This window comes from Telopea speciosissima, chromosome 5 (genome assembly GCF_018873765.1).
Source record: "Telopea speciosissima isolate NSW1024214 ecotype Mountain lineage chromosome 5, Tspe_v1, whole genome shotgun sequence".
In the NCBI taxonomy this organism is placed as follows: domain Eukaryota; kingdom Viridiplantae; phylum Streptophyta; class Magnoliopsida; order Proteales; family Proteaceae; genus Telopea; species Telopea speciosissima.
The window spans coordinates 17,340,018-17,359,685 of record NC_057920.1 but is presented as its reverse complement, the minus strand read 5'-3'; the positions used below and the strand labels follow the sequence as shown (position 1 = coordinate 17,359,685).

General features: G+C 44.2%; 1 protein-coding gene across 1 annotated transcript in view; it reads left to right on the top strand.

The window, feature by feature from the left end:
• The first annotated feature begins 17,831 nt into the window (after nt 1-17,831).
• The window catches only part of LOC122661661 (protein FREE1-like), a 28,791-nt gene continuing 26,954 nt past the window's right edge, over nt 17,832-19,668 (top strand). The window contains exon 1 of the mRNA XM_043857137.1: nt 17,832-19,039. Within this exon, the coding sequence (XP_043713072.1) occupies nt 18,032-19,039 (1,008 nt within the window). The 5' untranslated portion in view covers nt 17,832-18,031. The remainder of the gene's footprint in view (nt 19,040-19,668) is intronic.

Sequence of the window (19,668 nt, the reverse complement as noted above, 5' to 3'; positions counted from 1 at the left end):
GGCTCTTAGAGGAATGTTTGGTCTTTAGATGCCCCTATGGGCTACTCACTATTGGGGTTAAGTGTGTCAATTTGGACTGGAATCAAAAACTGAAAACGAAACCAGAATTAGACGATGAGCTAAATCGAACTGAATCGAATTCGAATTGAAGTGCCTGAAGAGGTTGCCTAGTCTGTGCAATTTTGCCATGTGGAAGCATGATGTGATAAAAATACGACTATTGGATATTTAGGAAATTGTGTGATTAGCAATATTTGACTATTTTAGCCTCAAATTCAATCGGATGCCCATTGAACTAAATCCATCAACGTTTGATTTTTTAAAATGAATCATATATTGAACCAAACCCATCAACCGATATAGATAAAATACATCAAACCAACATTTGTTTCTTCTAGGTTGTCGATGCCTCACTCCTAGGATCTGATGGAGCTGGACATGCTTCCACGCGGAAAGTTAGTTGAGGTGTACGTTATCATTAAATCCCTTGTGGACTCCTTCATAGCTGCAAATTGTCAGACAGCAAGGATTACTTTTTAGCTTATGCCATGGAAGTTGAAGCCATTCGTGAAGGAATCTTGTTGGCTAAAGCATTTCGACTTTCTCCTTTGGTTATTTTTAGTGAATGCCAATCTGTAATCAGTGCTTGTAATAGGCTTGATTCTTTGTTGGATTGAGCTAGAAACATTCTAGGTGATGTATTGTGTTTAGTTTCTTCTTTTACTGTTGTGATATTCCGATTCTTTTTGTGTTTCTCTAATAAGGAGGCTCATTTCCTTGCAGAAGGTGCCTTAAACTTTGGGATTTTCACATGTCTAGTCCCCGTTCCTTATAATTTTGCATTTTTGGAGTGATGTTTCTCCTTAGACTGCTTTTAATAAATTTATGGGAAAAATGACCGCCCCACCCGTCATGAAAGTCCGAAATCTTGCTATTATTGATCCTTTCGTGTATGCAAGACCACACTTCCTTTTAGGGAACCTTCGCTCTAAATTTGTTTTAGGTTATGACTCAAAAAAGATTTTTCTTTGTCCTTTTCAATATGAGAACTTCTCTAGAATGATGACCATGCATCTTTAAATGTAGTCAAAAATCTCTTGGGGAAGAAAGGACATTGTCCTATGGAGTCATCCTTTACGTTTTCCTTGCCAAATGCCCTCCCTTTATAGGACAACAACATAATGAAGATACCCAAAAAAGTTTTCCAAGCAAAGTATGAGATTAAGTTCCCACTTTATTCCACATTGATAAGAATTTGCTGGTTTTGAAGCTTTTGATCACTGAAGAAGCAAATCATGATTCTTCTAGTGGTAAAAGCCATTGCTTCAAAAAGGAATTCTCTTGAGGAACCATTTATGGAGAAAAGACACAGAGACAATGGAGAATCTCCACCATCTTTTATGCGTTTGAGCTCTTTGTCCATTTGTTCTTCTTAGGGTTGCAACAGGGTCGGGTTGGATTGGGCTTTTTAAGATCCCAACCCAACCCTGAGTCCCTTTAGCTGGGTCTAGGCCCGGCCTAGCCCTGACTCAGGGCCAGAAACATCCAACCTTGACCCGCCCTCAGGGTCGGGCCGGGCTCACCCTAATTGGCCCTGACCATGGGGATGGGGAAGGGAAATGTAGCGGTTGAGCCAGGCCGGGGGAAGGGTGATGGATGTAAGGGTTGGGCTAGGCTGGGGTGAAGAAGAAAGAAGAGGAAGACTAAGAAGAAGACAGGATAGGGCCGGACTGGGTTAGGCCAGGCTCAGCCTGAGTCTTCAACCCTGGCCCGGCCCGGCCCTAACTCAGGGCCAGAAAATTTTCAACCCTGATCTGCCCTCAGGGCCATGGTATGTCAGTCCAGACCCCGTTCAGGCTTGGGCCATCAGGGCCAAACTTGCACCCCTACTGAGTTCTTCTCTAAAGAGAGAGAGAGAGAGTTATTTGATTGCCAGGGTGGGTGATGTTTGGATCCACCAACTTGTGGGCCTGTGTTGTTAGGCCCATCACATTTTTCGAAAATTTCAGTATTGATTTGGGCTTTCAATTAGCTGTTGGCTGAGCTTGGCTTGCAACAAACTAAGCCCAAACCTGCCATAACACTGAATTGAGCTTCTAGTAGGAGGAGAACCAGTAGTTTGTCCATGAAACAAACATCAATCTGTCACATTCTTTTTTCAAAAGTTTATGATTTCAGTGGGTTTTCCAAAGCTTTAATTTACTAAATGGCCAAGTCCAACTCCATCAGGATTTGGAACTCCAAACTTGACATGTGAAGAAGGGTGGAAGAGAGGGGTGTACTAGTGCACAAATCTTGGGTGGGCCTACTTAATTTGGGTATGTTCAGAACTGGCTGAAACCAACTAGTGACAAGCTAATGGTTCTATCTAGTTTAGAGCTTTGATTCATCCTATAGGCATGGGACAGTGGCACAAGACTATTCCTTTGGATATACAAGAATCAGTCCTAAATCCTTACAAATCAGTCACGATGGAATGGTGGGCCCTGCACTTGGCTGTTGGGTTTCCTTTTGAGTTAGATCTCCATTGTAAAGAAAATGACAATGGGTCCAATCATCCAAAGCAACCCAGTGCGCTCCAATGCCCACCATCCCTTCAAAAATCTAAATCTAAGTTTGTCCCCAAGTGTACAACCTCATTAGGCACCCAAAAGGAGTAGCTTCTGGCTCCACCAAGTTTACTCATAAATCCTCTTTCTCTCTTTCTTCCATATAATTTCTCCCAATTGATCTATTAGTAAAGAGAAGGAGAATTATAGTGTAGCAGATCGAGAGAGTTTATAGTTTTTTTCACTAGGAAGTAGGGGGAGTCAAATGGCCAATTTAGTTTCGGTTGATTTTATGGTTTTTATGTGTATGGCGGGTTAGATAGATTGGACCGATAGTTATCAATTTTGGTCCGATTTCGGTTGTTGAACACAATGGCTTATTACTGAGAGGGGGGTGAATCAATGACTTACAAAATATCTTCCATGACGACGAGACTGTCACCACTCATTTACCATCTATCACATAACCATTCTACGTACATCCACATCCACGTAGCATATAAACAATATAGAGCAAACCACAAGAGAAGCAATCACGGCACAAGGGTATAAGTGGTTCATCAGCATGGCTACGTCTATAGTACAAATAACCGTATGTTTGGATTAAAATCTAAATCCGACCTAGGTATAATGCACAATACACCTTTAATGGCCCCAACACAAAGAGCACTAACCCCTAAGTTCTTGTAGCACCCATTACAATACTTCAATGACAAACATAAATGCTCAATTAATGCCTAAATGTAGACTGGCATTTTTATCCTTGTCTATAGTCTTTAATATATATAAAAGGAAAAATGTAAAATAGAGATTCTACTCACAAAAAACCTTGCATCTCTGTTTTTGTCTCTCTTTAGCTTCTCCTCATCGCAAGAGAGGCTTCACCCGATGTACCTAAGCATATGGGACATTTCTTGAACTTTATTCACAAACCCTAGGTATGTAGGGAGCTTTTCTCCACACCTTTACCCTTGATTTTCTTCTTAAATATATGCACATCACAAACCTTTTTTTGAGTGCTAGAAATCTTTAATGGAGGTCTTGAAGGATGGAATTGTAGGACTCCTCTCTTGGAGTTTTTTCTTGTTTTATCTTTCAAATAGGGATCCTCCTCACTAAACTCGTATGGTGCAAAAGCCATTTAAATAGCCAAGGATTGCTTAACCAAGTTTGGTCACATGTTGCCGTGTTCGATACTAGATGCAATTGGTTTGACGTCGAGCACAAGTCGATCGACATGGCCTCTCCATTGACAAACCTCTTTGAATGTCGAACATAATATTATGAGTGTCGAGTTTGTCAGACATGCACTTCAACACTAGGCAAACTCATGTTGACATTGAGAGTGTGTCAATCATTACTTTATCAATGTCGAAGATGCTTCAACCACTGTCAAATTATTTGCATTCGATATCGAATCTAGGTAGCTACCACACTTCTCCAAATTGTTGAACCTTGGCATGTTCTTTACAATTGACCATTCTTCAACTCTGGCAATTCACCTATCATGTTGAATAATACTACAATCTACACCACATTGCTCAACAATCTCCCCCTTTGGAATTGTTGACAACAGACACTAAAAAATTATAGAACACACTCCATGCAAAGAAAATACAAAATACAACACAACACACACATGATGTCTTTGTTCTCTATACCACATCTCCCCTTACTGCACATTCCCTTCTCATAGAATTCCTCTCCCTTTCTAAGATCTCTCTTTTCCTACCAAAGGATTCTCTTCCTCTCCCTTTAAGGCATCTCCCCTCCCTTTTTGAGAGAACTCTCTCCCTCATGAATGTCTTAGTGTTATTTAGTCACATCTCAATCATTTGTGACATTTAAATGTGATTCCATGCACTTGTTCATATTTTGGGCCTATAGGGACAATTTCATTATATTTTACTATTTTGGTTCTCAAAATTCATTGACATTCAAATAATGCTCCATCTTTCATCATTTTAAACCTAGTTTAAGTTTTTATAGTTGACCTAAGGATGTCGACCATAGAGTTAGGACTTTTACCTTAGAAAAATGCATCAATTAGATCAAAATAGAATCCATAATGTACTTAATCCTAACTTAGAGTTAGTGTTGCGGGTGAAAACCTCCGATGCCCTGTTCGTCCACGGATGAGCCTGCAAAAATCAAGCGATGAGCACAAGAGAGCCGGTGTGGCTCCGGCCAAGGACTCTCCGACTCTCAAGTCAGGTCTCCAATGCAACAGCGTAACTGCGTAGTGAAAGCAAGATGTGGAATTGTGCTCCATATCTGGGTATTTATAGAGTGTGGATGAGGTGAGGCGGTTGAGAGAGTCCTAGTATGGTAGGAGTTCTTCTTTTGGAAGGCTCTCTCGCGTAGAGCGGATTGGAGAGTCATTTTCGGGGTCGGACTCTTGTTAAGGTAAGAGTCCATACTTGGCGTGATTTCGTATCGCATTGGGATTGTGGCTCGATCCTTATCCCGTGATTCTTGGGATGCACTGACATGGCTCTGTAATTCCCGGTGGATCATTATGATGACCTTGGTGGAGGGCTCGGCCTCGAAGGTCGGCCTAGGAGGTCGGCCTGGTAGGTCGGTCTCGGCAGTCACCTCGGCCTAGGCTATCCTGTGTATACTCGGTTAGGAGTTTATGGCTGACTTGTGCGAGCTCGACTCAGAGCTCGGCCTTAGCCCCGGCTGACTTGTGTGAGCTCGGCTCTGCCAAGTGACCTATCGGAGATTGGGTCAGCCAGATTTCCTGCTCGGCTCAGTTCGATTCTTGGACTGACCTCAGGTCGGCCACGTGGCAGCTTCTAATAGGTGAGGTGATTTTATGCCCTATCATGGCCTCAGTGCTCGGCCTCGGCCTCGGGCGACCGGGGCCTCAGCTTCAGTGCTCGACCTCGGCCTCAGTGCTAGGCCTCGGCCTCGGTCTCAGTGCTCGGCCATAATGCTCGGCCGTGTTGGTGATCAGGGTGATGGCCTTCTCCTTCAGCCTCCGTGCTCGGTCTTGTTTGGTGCAGCACCGTTTGGCTCAGCTCGGCCCTCAGACTGGATTGGGGCTTGACTAGGCATTCATGCTCAGCGATGATTGCCCTTTCAATTGAGCTTGATGTGCTTGGCTCAGTGGTCGGCGGATGCGAAACTCGGTTTGGAGTCCTTTGGCTCGGTTCGGCCAGGTCGGCTCTGTCCTTGAGTTTGGCTCAGTTCCATGATAGCTTAGCTCGGTCCTCGGATTCAGTCCCAGTACGTTTACGTGGCAGCTTTTGGTTGGTTGGGGTATTCTATGACGCATCATAGGCCCCCCCCACTCATCAAGGCTAGGCTCGTCCTTGATGAGTGTCATCTTTTGGTCCGCTTAACGGTTCTGTTCTGAGGCTAAGTCCGAGTTCTTTTCCTTCGACGATTTGACGTTGTACAGTCTGTCAGTGCCACGTTACTCGACGTAATGATGATGCTCAGGATTTTGAACCGTCTTTTAATCTGAATCGTTGAATCACGCTGAACTCTTCCTTTTTTTTCTTTTTTTTTTGGGTCTGTACCGGGCCGAGCTTCCTCTCTATGTACTGTGCTGAGTGGTAAGCTCTTTAATCAATGAAAATTTTATTTCTCAAAATTTATCTAAGTGTTTTAGCTCGGCAATTTTAGCCTTCTTTTCCTTGTGTATGTTGTTCCATTTGATGTTGTGGCCGAGCTGATGACCCGTTCTATTAACCGAGCTTAAGGACTTGGCTGTTTTTTAGCTATGCTTTACCAGGTCATCGGTTCGGCCATGCCATGTCCGAGGTCAGGATGACTTTCGCCTTGGTTAATTTATTATCCCCAGCGGTCAGCTCAGGTCGGCTACCACATAAGTGGTTGTGTGGCCGAGCAGCCTCCGTGGCTGAGCGTAATGTCTTAGCTTAGTTTTAGACTTTGTTCAACTCGGCTATGGGGAGAGTTTGCTCTTATTGGTTCAGACGTCGGCCAGTCTTTGTGGGCTGGTCTTATGACTTGATTGCCGACCTATGAGGGTCGGTCTTTGAGGTCGGCCAGGTCTATGAGGACCGATCTTACGACTTGATTACAGACCTATGAGGGTCGGTCTTAGAGGTCGGCCAGGTCTATGAGGACCGGTCTTACGACTTGGTTGCCGACCTATGAGGGTCGGTCTTTGAGGTCAGCCAGGTCTATGAGGACCGGTCTTATGACTTGGTTGCCGTCCGTTCTATGAGGGTTGGTCTTTGAGGTCGGCCAGGTCTATGAGGACCGGTCTTACAACTTGGTTGCCGACCTATGAGGGTCGGTCTTTGAGGTCAGTCAGGTCTATGAGGACAGGTCTTACGACTTGGTCCGCCCGATGTGTTGCAAGCGTGCTAAGTAAGTGGAGAAAAGACTTTATTTCATTGAATCAAGAATGTCGAGGCCGAATCCGAATACATAAATGCTTGTCATGAGCTGTGCCTAGCAGAATACTTAAGAAATTTACTGAAAAAATTTCTTCAAATTTTTTGAGTTCCAAGGCCTCGGTACAGTCTTTGTTGGGTCTTCGTCACTTAAGGGAGAACGGGATGAGGTCTTCCACGGGCCTTTTGCACCTTTCGGTGAGCTCATCCCGCTAGTCTTCAGGGAGGTGCTCAACGCACATAGCCATTCCTCGGACATTTCCTTTGTTTTGCTTGACAAAGGTGGCGTAGCACTCTTGAGCTCTCTTTTGATCACCTGGGATTTCTCCGATGACGTTCTCCGTGGGGAATTTCATCTTCAAGTGTATTGGCGAGATGATAGCTTGGAGGGCGGTGAGCGATGGGCGACCAAGTATGACGTTAAAGGCTACCATCGACCGTACCACCATGAACTTGACTTGGATCGTCGCTTGGTATGGAGCTTGCCCGAACGTGACCAGGAGGTCTATCAACCCCTTGATTGTGGCGGCGGCCCCCGAGAATCCATGGAGTGAGGTACCTTCCGGTTTGAGTGCCTCATCCCCAAAGCTGAACTATCGATACGCATCCAGCGACATAAGATCCATGGATGCTCCCGTATTGATCAATACCCATTGAATAGGTCTCCTCGCTATTTCTACCTGTACCACCAAAGCATCATCGTGAGGTAAACTTATACCTTCGAGGTCGGCCTCAGAGAAGGAGATTGTTGCCTTCGGCCTTTTGCTCGGCATCTCTGCGACTCCGATGAATCGCGCATTTGCCTTAGCTTTTGGGGTGGATTCATGTCCGAGCCTTCCGAGGATGGTGTATATGAGAGCTCCTTTCTCATTGCTCGGCCCGGATCTGTCGTCCTTTTTTTCGGCTCAGATCTGGTCCTCGTCGCGCTCGGTCCTCTTGCTCTCAGACCTCAGCTCGGACTTCCTTTGATTGCGATCTTCGGGTCGTCGACTTCCACGTTCTTCTCGGCTCCCCTTGATGTACCGCTTCAAGTGCCCTGCTCTGATTAGCTCTTCGATTTGTCGTTTCAGTTGGTAGTACTCCTCGGTGTCGTGGCCTTCGTCCTTGTGGAATAGGCAGTACTTGTTGGGGTTTCGGGATGACCCAGCTTGCATCGGTCAAGGTCGGGGTATGTACCCGTCGTTTTGAATTTGCATCAAAATTTCCTTCCTCGACGTGTTTAAGGGAGTGTACTCGGGACTTTGAGCTCGGTCTGAGCTCTCGGCTCTGCGGTCAGTCTTGATCCGCTTTTCATCCCTTCGGTCATTGATCGCTGACCTTTTCTTCTCTCCCTCGTTTTCATTCACCTTGCGTGCTTGGAGAACATCTTCCATATTCGCAAACTCGTTACACCTGTCAAGGAGCTCGGCCATACTTTTGGTCAGCTTTTGAGCCAAGTCCTTAATCAGGTCTTCATATATAAGTCCATTGCTCATCGTTGTGTGAGCTGTGGCCTCATCCAGGTCTTTAACATCCAGGGATTCTTTATTGAACCGAGAGACGTACGACCGGATCGACTCGTCCGACCTCTGTTTCACGCTGAGGAGGTTCACCGTCGTCTTCTTATGCTTCATGTTACTTTGGAAACGCGTGATGAAGGCTCGGCAAAGTTGGACAAAGCTTGTAATAGAGTTCGACGGTAGCCATGAGAACCAAGAAGTTGCCGCACCCTTTAGGGACGAGGGGAAAGCTCGATAAGAAACAATCTCAGTCCTGCCGTATATGGTCATCATTGCGTTGAAGTAGTTGATGTGGTCGGTCGGGTCGGTAGTCCCATTATACCGGTCAAAGGGAGGTGGTTTGAACCCTACCGAAAAAGGTGCTGTCATGATCTCAGGCGGATAGGGGTGGCGCCCGACCAGTGAGTAGGCATCCGGAGTTGCTTGTTTCTTAAGCCCTTCAACTTGCTTGGTCAGCTCCCTTAGCTTTTTCTCCATTTCAGACTCTAGAGCTCGGCCATTTTGTTCCTAAGCTCGGATGGGGTCTTGTGCTTTTTCCTGCTGAAGTCGGCCGTTCTGGTTGGCTAGCTCATCCTGATGAGGTCGACCAACCTGATCCTCTCACTCGTGTTGACGAGGTCGGCCATTATGGTCGACTCGACCAACATCACTTCTCCTCGTGCGCCCGTCATCTCTGTGGTCAGACTCATGTGGGCTCCTTCGTCCATCTCTCCGGCGAAGTGGACTTCGTCGTCAGGGGCTATGGCGAGAATCCTCTTCTTCCCTTATAGCGCTTCGCCCTAGGGCCTCTTCACGCCAATCTTAGTGTCTCCTCGGTCCTTCACCGTCATCGAGTCGCCTGGAAAAGACCGATCTCTATGCAGTCGACCCAAGTGGCTCGATGTCCTTTGCGGTCCTCGGGCTTCGACGGTGTCCTCATTCGTCCCGCTGATTTCCCCCGCTGGCTCTGGGAGGGGGAGTTTTTCGACTCGGGAATGAGATGACGCAGCTCGGCTCAGCTCAGCCCTCTGCCAACCACCTTGTTGCTATTGATCTATGACATGCACGGGTGCCAGCCGGGGCACGACCGGTGGCTAACCCATCAACCCACCCTGAGCCATCTGAGTCATGAAGGTTTGCAGCATCTCATTAGTTTGAAGCATTTGTAATTACAAATCCATGACCTGTCGATTATTCATCGGCCCTTCAGGATCCAAACTCTCCGGCAAAGGTGGTGGCGGAGGCAAGTTCTGCCCATTCGGCTCAGCTTGAGTCTGGTCTACCGCCACCGTGTCCAGTACACTTCCCCCATTGCCCCCGTTCACTGGTGGCGTGGGATTAACAGCGGTACCCGCATTGCGCGAAGCACCTTTCCCTCGTGGGGGTCTCGCCACCCCTTACCCCTTACCGTGACGTCTCCGGGGTTGGCGATTGTCTCGCCTGCCTATTAGGTTGTAGCTCATCTCCTCGAGAGGTTGAGCCATGTTGACCTGATCTCGTGTACACCATTGTTGCTGCTCTTGAGGTTGGTAGAAACAACGATGGCTTGCTGATGTCATTCCCACAGACGGTGCCAAATCTGTTGTGGATGAAAACCTCTGATGCCCGATTCGCTCACGGATAAGCCTACAAAAACCAAGCGATGAGCACAAAAGAGCCGGTGTGGCTCTGGCCAAGGACTCTTCGACGCTTAAGTCAGGTCTCCAATGCAACATCGTAATTGCGTAGTGAAAGTAAGATGTGGAATTGTGCTCCATATTTGGGTATTTATAGAGTGTGGATGAGGTGAGGCGGTTGGGAGAGTCCTAATATGGTAGGAGTTCTTCTTTTGGAAGGCTCTCTCGCATAGAGCAGAGTGGAGAGTCATTTTCGGAGTCGGACTCTTGTTAAGGTAAGAGTCCATACTTAGCATGATTTCGTATCACGTTGGGATTGTGGCTCGATCCTTATCCCGTGATTCTTGGGATGCGCTGACGTGGCTCCGCAATTCCCAGCGGGTCATTATGATGACCTTGGTGGAGGCTCGGCCTCGGTAGGTCGATCTCGGTAGTCACCTCGGCCTAGGCTATCCTGTGTATGCTCGGTCAGGAGTTTATGGCTAACTTGTGCAAGCTCGGCCTCAGCCCCGGCTGACTTGTGTGAGCTCGGCTCTGTCAGATGACCTATTGGAGACCGGGTCGACCCGATTTCTTGCTCGGCTCAGTTCGGTTCTTGGACTGACCTCAGGTAGGCCACTTGGCAGCTTCTAATTGGTAAGGTGATTTTATGCGCTATCACGGCCTCAGTGCTAGGCCTCGGCCTCGAGCAGCAGTGGCCTCAGTGCTCGGCCTTGGCCTCGACTTCAGTGCTCGACCTTGGCCTCGGTCTCAGTGCTCGGCCGTGTTGGTGATCAGGGTGATGGCCTTCTCCTTCAGCCTCCGTGCTCTGCCGTGTTTGGTGCCGCACCGTTTGGCTCAGCTCGGCCCTCAGACTGGATTGGGGCTTGACTAGGCATTCATGCTCAGCGATGATTGCCCTTTCAACCGAGCTTGATGTGCTTGGCTCAGTGGTCAGCGAATTCAATGCTCGCCCCCAGTGCTCGATTTGGAGTCCCTTGGCTCGATTTGGCCAGGTCGGCTCTGTCCTTGAGTTTGGCTCGGTTCCATGATAGCTTGGCTCGGTCCTCGGATTCAGTCCCAGTACGTTTACATGGCAGCTTTTGGTTGGTTGGGGGATTCTATGACGCATCAGTTAGTCATTATGATTTAAGACATTAATTTTATTAACCTAATTAGGGTTATAAATCTTCAATCAAGACAAGGTAAACTTTTCAAGATTAGAATAATCAAGTGCATAATATGTATAATCAACAAGTGTATTGTAAATAGTGGGGTCTATGAAGACCAGTCGCTGGCCAGGTGGTTGTTGTGTGCCTGACACCTTCTAAGCCCATAAGCTGACACTTACACAGTGATCTGAGGAAAACCAATGATTGAGTCTTGGAGTTAATTTAGTGCCGCTTTTGTGAAGAAGGGATACCATTCATGGGTCCTAGACCCCAAATTTAGGTGACAACTCCCATTTTCCATCTTCCCCCTGAGGTGTGCACTATTGGGATTTTCATCCAGTACACCCACAATAGCTAAGGAAGATACTCCATCTGATCTGCACTCAAAACTTCCCAAATTCTACGTAGACTTATTGATGTAACATTTACTACCAAATACCTTGAAATAGTTTATAGTTATCTTCTTTCCAAACCATAGTTCATAAGGAGTTTGACTCTCATGTGGCTTCAACATACATCTGTTCTAGATATAAACTGTTATATGTGTTGCCTCCTTCTAAAATATGTATGTCACATTGCTCTCAGTCAAAATAGTTCTAGCCATCTCTTGCATAGTCATGTTCTTCCTCTCTACAACACCATTTTGCTGAGGTGTTCTTGCAGCTAAAGTCTATTTTCTGATGCCATGCTCATGATAGTCTTTGTAAACTTCTTCTAGGTGTACTCCCCTCCTCCGTCAGTTCTCAAACACTTGATCCTTTTTCCTGTCTGATTCTCTATTTGATTTTTAAAGACATTGAACCTGTCAAATGCCTCTGACTTATGCTTCATAAAAATTACCCAAGTCATCCTTGAATAATCATTTATACACAAGACAAAGTATTTTTCTCTACTGATGCACTGTATCCTCATAGGCCCACACAAGTCAGTGTGTACAAGTTCTATGGTTTATTGGTATAGTACTCCTTTGCCTTGAATGAAGTCCTAGGCAGCTTCCCTTTCTAATAGGATGCACATATGTTGTTGGAAGAATTTTTAATGTTGGGAATGTCCCTCACAGTCTTCTTGGAGGTGATCTTGTCCAGGTAGTCAAAAATAATGTGACCAAGCCTCTTATGCCACAACCAATGCTCCTCTTCTTGTCCAATCAAACAAGAACCCCCACACTTTCTAGCAAGGTCTAAAAGTTCCCTTATGTCCTTGACCTTGCTACCATTAGCTACTAGCCCTTTTGATTTCACAACCCATCTTGTTGAAGAGTCACGTCATGTCCTCTGTTGCAAATCTGACTCACACTCAACAAGTTATTCTTCAATCTAGTCACGAACAGAACATCATTGAACTTCACCTTTCTATTGTTTAGCTTAATAGTACCCTTCCCAACATTCTTGGCACCATCATTGCTGCCAAATTCCATTAAGCCTCCTTAATACTGTTGAAGCTTCTCAAACCTCCTTTTTTCACTGGTCATGTGACTTGATCAACCATTGTTAGATTCTTAGGGGTAGGTCTACCATGTACCTTGAATTAGGGCTGTAAATGGATCGGATTCGGCTCGGATAGTGCTATATCCCCATCCGCATCCGATTAGCTATCGGATGGATTCGGATAATGCTAAACGGATACGGACACGGATCGGATATTTTATCCGTTTACATGTAAATATAACTTTTCGGATAGCTATAGCCTATCCGTATCCGCATCCGTTTAGCTTTCGGACGGATTCAGATAGTGCTAAACAGATACGAACACGAATACGAAAACTGATTTCGGCTATTCATTTACACCCCTACCTTGAATGTCGTCTGCACAACTAGGGAACTATTATTGGTCTCGTTCCTATCCTTCTCCTTCCAAACCCTCTTCTTGACTGATTGAGGTTTCTTTCCTTTTTTGGGCTTCCTTTGAGGCTTGTTCTGGGCCTTTTGTCTTCCCTTGTCACTTTTGGTAGCATAGATGGAAACATTGTTCTATACTCCTGTACTATATGCCAAAAAAATGTGACAATTATAGCACCATGTGATGTGCTCAATCAAAGGTGAGAAAGAGTTTCTACTTGTAAAATTACTTGGCCTCAAGTTGAACTTGCAAGTGGTAATCTTGCGATTAAAAGTATTGCATTCAAATCAATAGCTATAGAACTTAGGTTAGCCCTATGTGATGATCTCTGCCAAGGTGGGGGTGTCATATACCTCTTTGTTCTCTAGGGAGTGACCTTGTTATAAACACTATGATCCACCCTTATCCTTTGCCATACATTTCCATTCTTCTTGCCTTGACTTGCCATATACGTACCATATCAAAACGCATATGGAATTGATATGGTACTTGTTTAATACTTTAATACGATTGTTCAATACAAATACGAAAGTAAAAATACGGACATATATACACTATGCAATAGGCATGTACACCTAATAAACACAATAATAGCATGTACTGATGTGCCTAAATGTATAGTTAATTTGATTGGTTACCAAGCCTAGATTGGATTCATTCTTCATTGTGGAGCATAGAACGGCCAATCAAAAGAGATGATTGAAAAGAATTAGATAGACTATCACATTACAATCGTAATCAATATTGCTCATATTTGTTAAAGTCCAAAAATAATGGCTAAATTGAAAGAATATAACCAACAACGATACAAAATTATGGTTTCCTGAATATTGTGGATGAAGTATGCGATAATCGATGCCACATCTAAGCATGTAGCAGCTCACATGGCTATAAAACTTCCAAGAAAAATTGTCCCTGTCATCCTTTATTCTATTCAAATGCTTCAATTCTGCCCCACTTTCTTTGCAAGTCAATGAAAATATGTAAAAAATAGTTGGAAGGAATCTATCCAGAAATAAAAAATAGTTGAAAGGTCGATGGTCCTTTTCTACCATATGTGAACCTTGCTTTTCTACCAAAGACAGAAAACTTCGGAGAATATCAGAGCATAGGAGGACGCAAGAAATAAACTCATAAAAGGGCACAAGTCACAGAGAAAAGGAAACAAGTTAGACAAGATAAAACCATTCAACCCTTGTGTTCCATTTCATAAGGCGCATGAAAAGATTCAAGTCTAGATTATAAATCGGAAGGTGGAAACCATCATGAGTGATGCAGTAGAAGAATGATGGGTTAGATACCGTTCTAACACAAACAACCTCGGATCACAAGGTAGGAGAAAGGGATAAAAATATCAATTTATAATAAATTTTCAGAAAATGATCCTTACAAACCCTAAAAGAACCTTTTATAAAGGCGGTTATAATTCAAAATTCAAAAAGTACGCCAGTAATTCAAGAATAAAAAATTGCGTCAAATTTCAAATTTCAAAATTTCCTCAAGACCTTCGATTTGATATATGATTCGACCCATTTTGTTTAATACCTCCGACCATTCTGGGTGAACTTTTTCTGGTTCAATTAGCTCAAGTATTCTTTTGATATTCCCTCTACATCAATGAGCCATGGCATGTAAAATTGATTGAAGAGAGAGATAGATGCACCCGAAACATTTACAGAGTAGAAAGATTCTTGCTGGCTGAACGGAGATAGTGAATTTGCTGTTGCAATCGCCAATGGACTTCTGCAATCGATGGGAAAAGATATGGAGAAGAGGAACCGATTGCCACATGGGGGGTATTTCGGTATTCTGAGTTCGCAGGTCGTTGCAATCGTTGATCTCTTGAAGAACCTCAGTCGCTAGCTTGAAATAAGCTGGGAACGACGACGAATAAGAAGGGGGCTAGGCTTTGGTATCCGCGATTGCGAGAGAGGGACGAGGGTTTGGGGATTTTTTTTAGGGTTCGATGACTTCAATCGTTTGGGAGTTAAATTGGTTTTAGTTTTACTTCTTTTTTTTTTTTTTTCTAACTAAATGTATAAAATCATATAATATGCGTTTTATAAGTGTATAATACTTCAAACCTTAAAATCCATGTATAAATCCGTATCCGAGCACTTATATGGGAAAAACACATTTTTGAATTAAATGTTGGGATCTATGTATTATACGCGGATTTACTAACTATTCGAATGGATTGACATTTTTAATATATATATTTTTATATAATTTTTTGATTACTTTAACAAGCAACATCTACTTGATGTACTTTGGCGTAGGTCCTAACTGTGGTTTGTGTTCATTTATTAAAAAATAGATAGACCTCTTCAAAAAAAAAAACAATATTTATAAGGGGAAAAGATTACAACTTCCTTTGTACCCTCCTCACATAATAAATAGTGGGTTCACACTGGTATTTCTCTCTCCTATGTTGGCCATGTGAACCCCATGTAAGGGATTTTTATCCACTCCAGTACTGGAGGCACTACTGTGCGCATCTTGCGGATAAAAATTCCCATGTAACTCCCTTATGAATGATACAAATTTTCACCCCTCATTGGTTGTAGTGTCATAAAAATTAATCGGCACATAGGCATACCAAACCTATTTTTCATTTTATAATTTATTATGTCTAATAGTTACCAAACAGTTTTCATTTTTTGATTGAAAATGGATTTTAATAATGATTTTTTTTAAATAGATCATAAATAAAAAAAGGGGGGTAATTTACACATACCACCCCTGAGGTTTGACGAAAGGATAATTTTACCCCTCAGTTTTGGAAAATTCTGCATACCCCCCTGAGGTTTGCAAACGGTAATATATAAACCCATTCCGTCAGTTCATGATTAACTGAGTTAAAATTTAGATCTGAATTGACGGAATTACCTTTCTAAGAAGAACAAAAAAAACAAAACCTGCAACTCATCTTCCCCAAAATCGATTGGGGAAGATGAGTTGCAACCATCTTAGCGCCCCATTGATTTTGATTTTTAAACGTTTGCCACTCAATCACTCCTCTTCAACCACTTTGCCTGAACCGAATCATCTGCTCCACCCTCATCACCATCTCCCTCAAGATCCTCACAATCAAACCCTAACCCTAAACTCTGATTTGTTCACCTATAATGGGGCAATCTGTTGGACTATCTCAACAAGAAGAAGGCCTAGGCATGATCGAACAGCTTTGCCATCTCGATCTCTCCAATAATTCCTTCAATGGAACTCTACCCGCCTCGTTGTTCAACGCTTCTGAGCTTCAATCACTCGCTCTCTCCAACAATGTCATCTCTGGTTCCTTGTCGGAGTATGTCGGTGGGCTCAATAGTCTCGAATTTCTTATGCCTGAGGCTCGCCGGCTCTGTTCTTGGCCTTTATCTCTGCCTTTATGTGTTTCTCCAACTCTATCAAATGTAAGACATAATCAACAATGAAAAAGGAAGGGCATCCAAATCAATCTAAAGCAATGAAAAGTTGCAGATCTTATTAGGGTAAATAAAATCTTCAATCTACTGCAATAAAATATATAACTTGGGCAAAGGATACAGGGACCAAACTCGGCTTCATGACCAAGGCGAAGTAACTTGGGCAGTTTTCTTTTCAACCCAAAAATCTTCAGAACTCAAATTGGTGTTAAGGTATGTTAAGCTATTCAGAGACGTTGCAGAGCGATCAGAATCAAACAACCAAGACCTTACTTTTCCTAAAGGTTTAGGTTCTAATTGGGTTTCTCGGACTCCAAACACATTCTCCGAGTTGTCCAGTTGCAGACGGGGAGAATCGAGCTGGGAATTTGAAGAAACCGCATGGACCTTAGGGAGAGAAGAATCAACCGAATCAAACAGAATGGTTAAAAAGATTACTACAGATTGCAAAAGCAACAGACTTTGTTACTCATTAGCTCTGCTTCTTCTTTTGCAGCCCTTGAAGCTGTTCTCTCTGCAAGCAATCTTCCTCTCAAACACTCTGCAGTCCTCAAACCATCATCTCCTTCAACAATTTTTTCCCTGAGAAAAAAATCCACAACAGAGCTGAAAAGAAGTTGTAACCGTTCAATCGTATAGAGAGAAATAGAGAAACAGAGATTGCACAGAGAGAGAGGAGGGATGGGGCTTGGCCGCCTTGGGAGTTCAGTTCAATCGTTGTTTTATTTCTTCTTGAAAAAGATAGGAAGCTGTGGTCTGTAGGATGTGCACATGAAGATAGCTAGAAGAAAAGGTTCAGGGAACCTCTAAACTGATGCATCTATTGATGGTGCAGAGTGGTGAGTTAGAGGTGGAAATGGCGGTTTTGGTATTTCTTTGCCATGGATTGACAACTAATGTCTTATTTAGAGTTCAGACCGACATAGCGGTGTTCCCATACCTGCAACTCATCTTCCCCAGTCGATTTTGGGAAAGATGAGTTGCAGGTTTTTCTCCGTCAGTTCAGATCTAAATTTTAACTCAGTTAGTCATGAACTAACGGAATGGGCTTATTTGTTACCTATTGTAAACCTCAAAGGGGTATGCAGAATTTTCCAAAACTAGAGGGTAAAATTATATTTTCATCAAATCTCAAGGGTGGTATGTGTAAATTACCCCCAAAAAAAAATGATACGAGAAAAACCCTAAAATAGTTTTAATTTGTTCATTCCTTATTTTATTTAGTTTAATTTCATCACAAAGCCCATTATTAACGGATTTTGGCGGGACGTGCATGTCGAAACAGCACGAGGCTGAGGCCCCCCGCTAGCAGTTTCAGGAATCTCCATGACTCCATTCCAATTTTTTTAAAATTCTTTTTTGGTAACAACCTCAATCAAGTCTTCAACTTTGGCAAGGAGATCCACAGAAGAAGCTTTTAAGCACAACACAAATTCCATCCGTGTCCCCTTCCTCTTCTGCTCTCTCGCACTCACACACATCAACAATTGAAGCGTTCTGTTCATCTCAACTCAAGGGCGAACAAATTCTACCAATCTATCTATCTATCAGTCAACCTCGCTCTCTCTGCAATCGGAAGAGGAAACCCTAAAATTCAGAGGAGATGCAACAGGGAGATTTCAGCTCTCCTTATTACCAGCAGTACCATCCGCCACCTCACCTCCAAAACCCGAGCCCTAGCCCTAGCCCAATCGATCCGCAGCCTAATCTTTTGCCCACAACCTACGCCTCTGCACCTCCTTTCGCCCCCAACTATTCTTCATCATCTGATTACCCAGGTTTTTCCTCGGCGTACCCTCCATATTCACAGACTCCCGATCCTGCTCCCAACCTCCCTCCCACCGCTCCGACCTACGCACAAACCCCCATGCAATCCTTCAATCCTTCCCCTCAGCTTTCTTCTCCCTATCCAGCTTTCCCTCCAGCGCCGGCAGCGGCACCGGAGCCCCAAGCGCCTTACCCAGCTCCGCTACAGCAATCTCCATATTACCCACCGTATGATCAGCATCAGGCAGCTCCGAATTATGGTCCCTCTCCACCCTCTTCGATTCCTCCGATGACCGCAGCTCCCATCTCCAATCCGAATCCCTCGTTTTCGGCGCCGTATTCGACCTCCTATACCCAACTCGGTTCTTCGTTGCCGCCGCACATGTATGAAAGCTCTAATGAAAGTGGCGTGAAATTCGATTATGGTGGTGGTGGTTATATTGATGAGAGTTCCGCTCGGTACGGTGGTCAAGGCCTGTACGGTCGAAGCCGCTCTGATTTCTACGACAGGAGACCCGAAAGCGCGATGCATTACGATCGAGGTGGCCTTCGTGATGATGGGCTTGGAGATGGTGTTTATGCTTATGATGGTGGGAGGGGGGATCTCTACGGTGCTCGAAGCACTGCCTCCAAGTCTTCAACTTGGTCGGCCTTCGATGATTATGGGAGATCAGTGAGCGTCCCCTCGGCTGGAAAGGACCAGATGAATTCTGGTTCTCCCAAGATTGTGAGAGCTGTTCCGAAAGCAGAGACGCAGTCAGACGTCAAGAATGGAGTGCAAAAATTCCGGGTTAAGCTTCTGCCCGAAGGATCGAGCCAGGGTACCATGGATGTTCTTTGCCAGGTTTGTAAGCGAAAAACCAACCTGTAATAGATTTTATCGACCCTTCGAAGTTTTCATCGATGAGATTACATCTCTAGTCCTAAGCATTAGCTATTAGTTCTCTGTTTGACTTACAAGTAGGAATTGTGTATGTGCTATGATTCTGTTTTTGATTCTAGCTAATTCATGAATACTACCATTCTAAATCTGTGTGATTGGAATTGGGTCAAAGGCTTGTGTCTCCATCACTACTTACATAGTTGAGTGACCTTGACATTGCAGAACAGAAAATGTTGAATGTGTTCTAGAAAATCTATTTAGATGCCTTCTGGTTCTGGCATATGCTGTATAATCCAACATGTAACATCGTGAGATAAGTTTTTAGAGATGTGACTAAAGGACTTGATACATGCTAGTGATTCCAGTTCGACTGACATAGCCAGGAAACCCTGACATGGCAGAACAAAAATGTTAAAGTTATGCTATTTTTCTGTTGGGCCAATTTGCAAACTGCTCAATTGGTATCATTGGGGAAGTAAGCTTCTAGAGATGGGTAATGGCCCACTGGATTCTACCTACAATCTGGACGATGGTAATTATAGCAGAGAGAGAGAGAGAGACGATGGTAATTATAAGGCTTATGCGCCAGT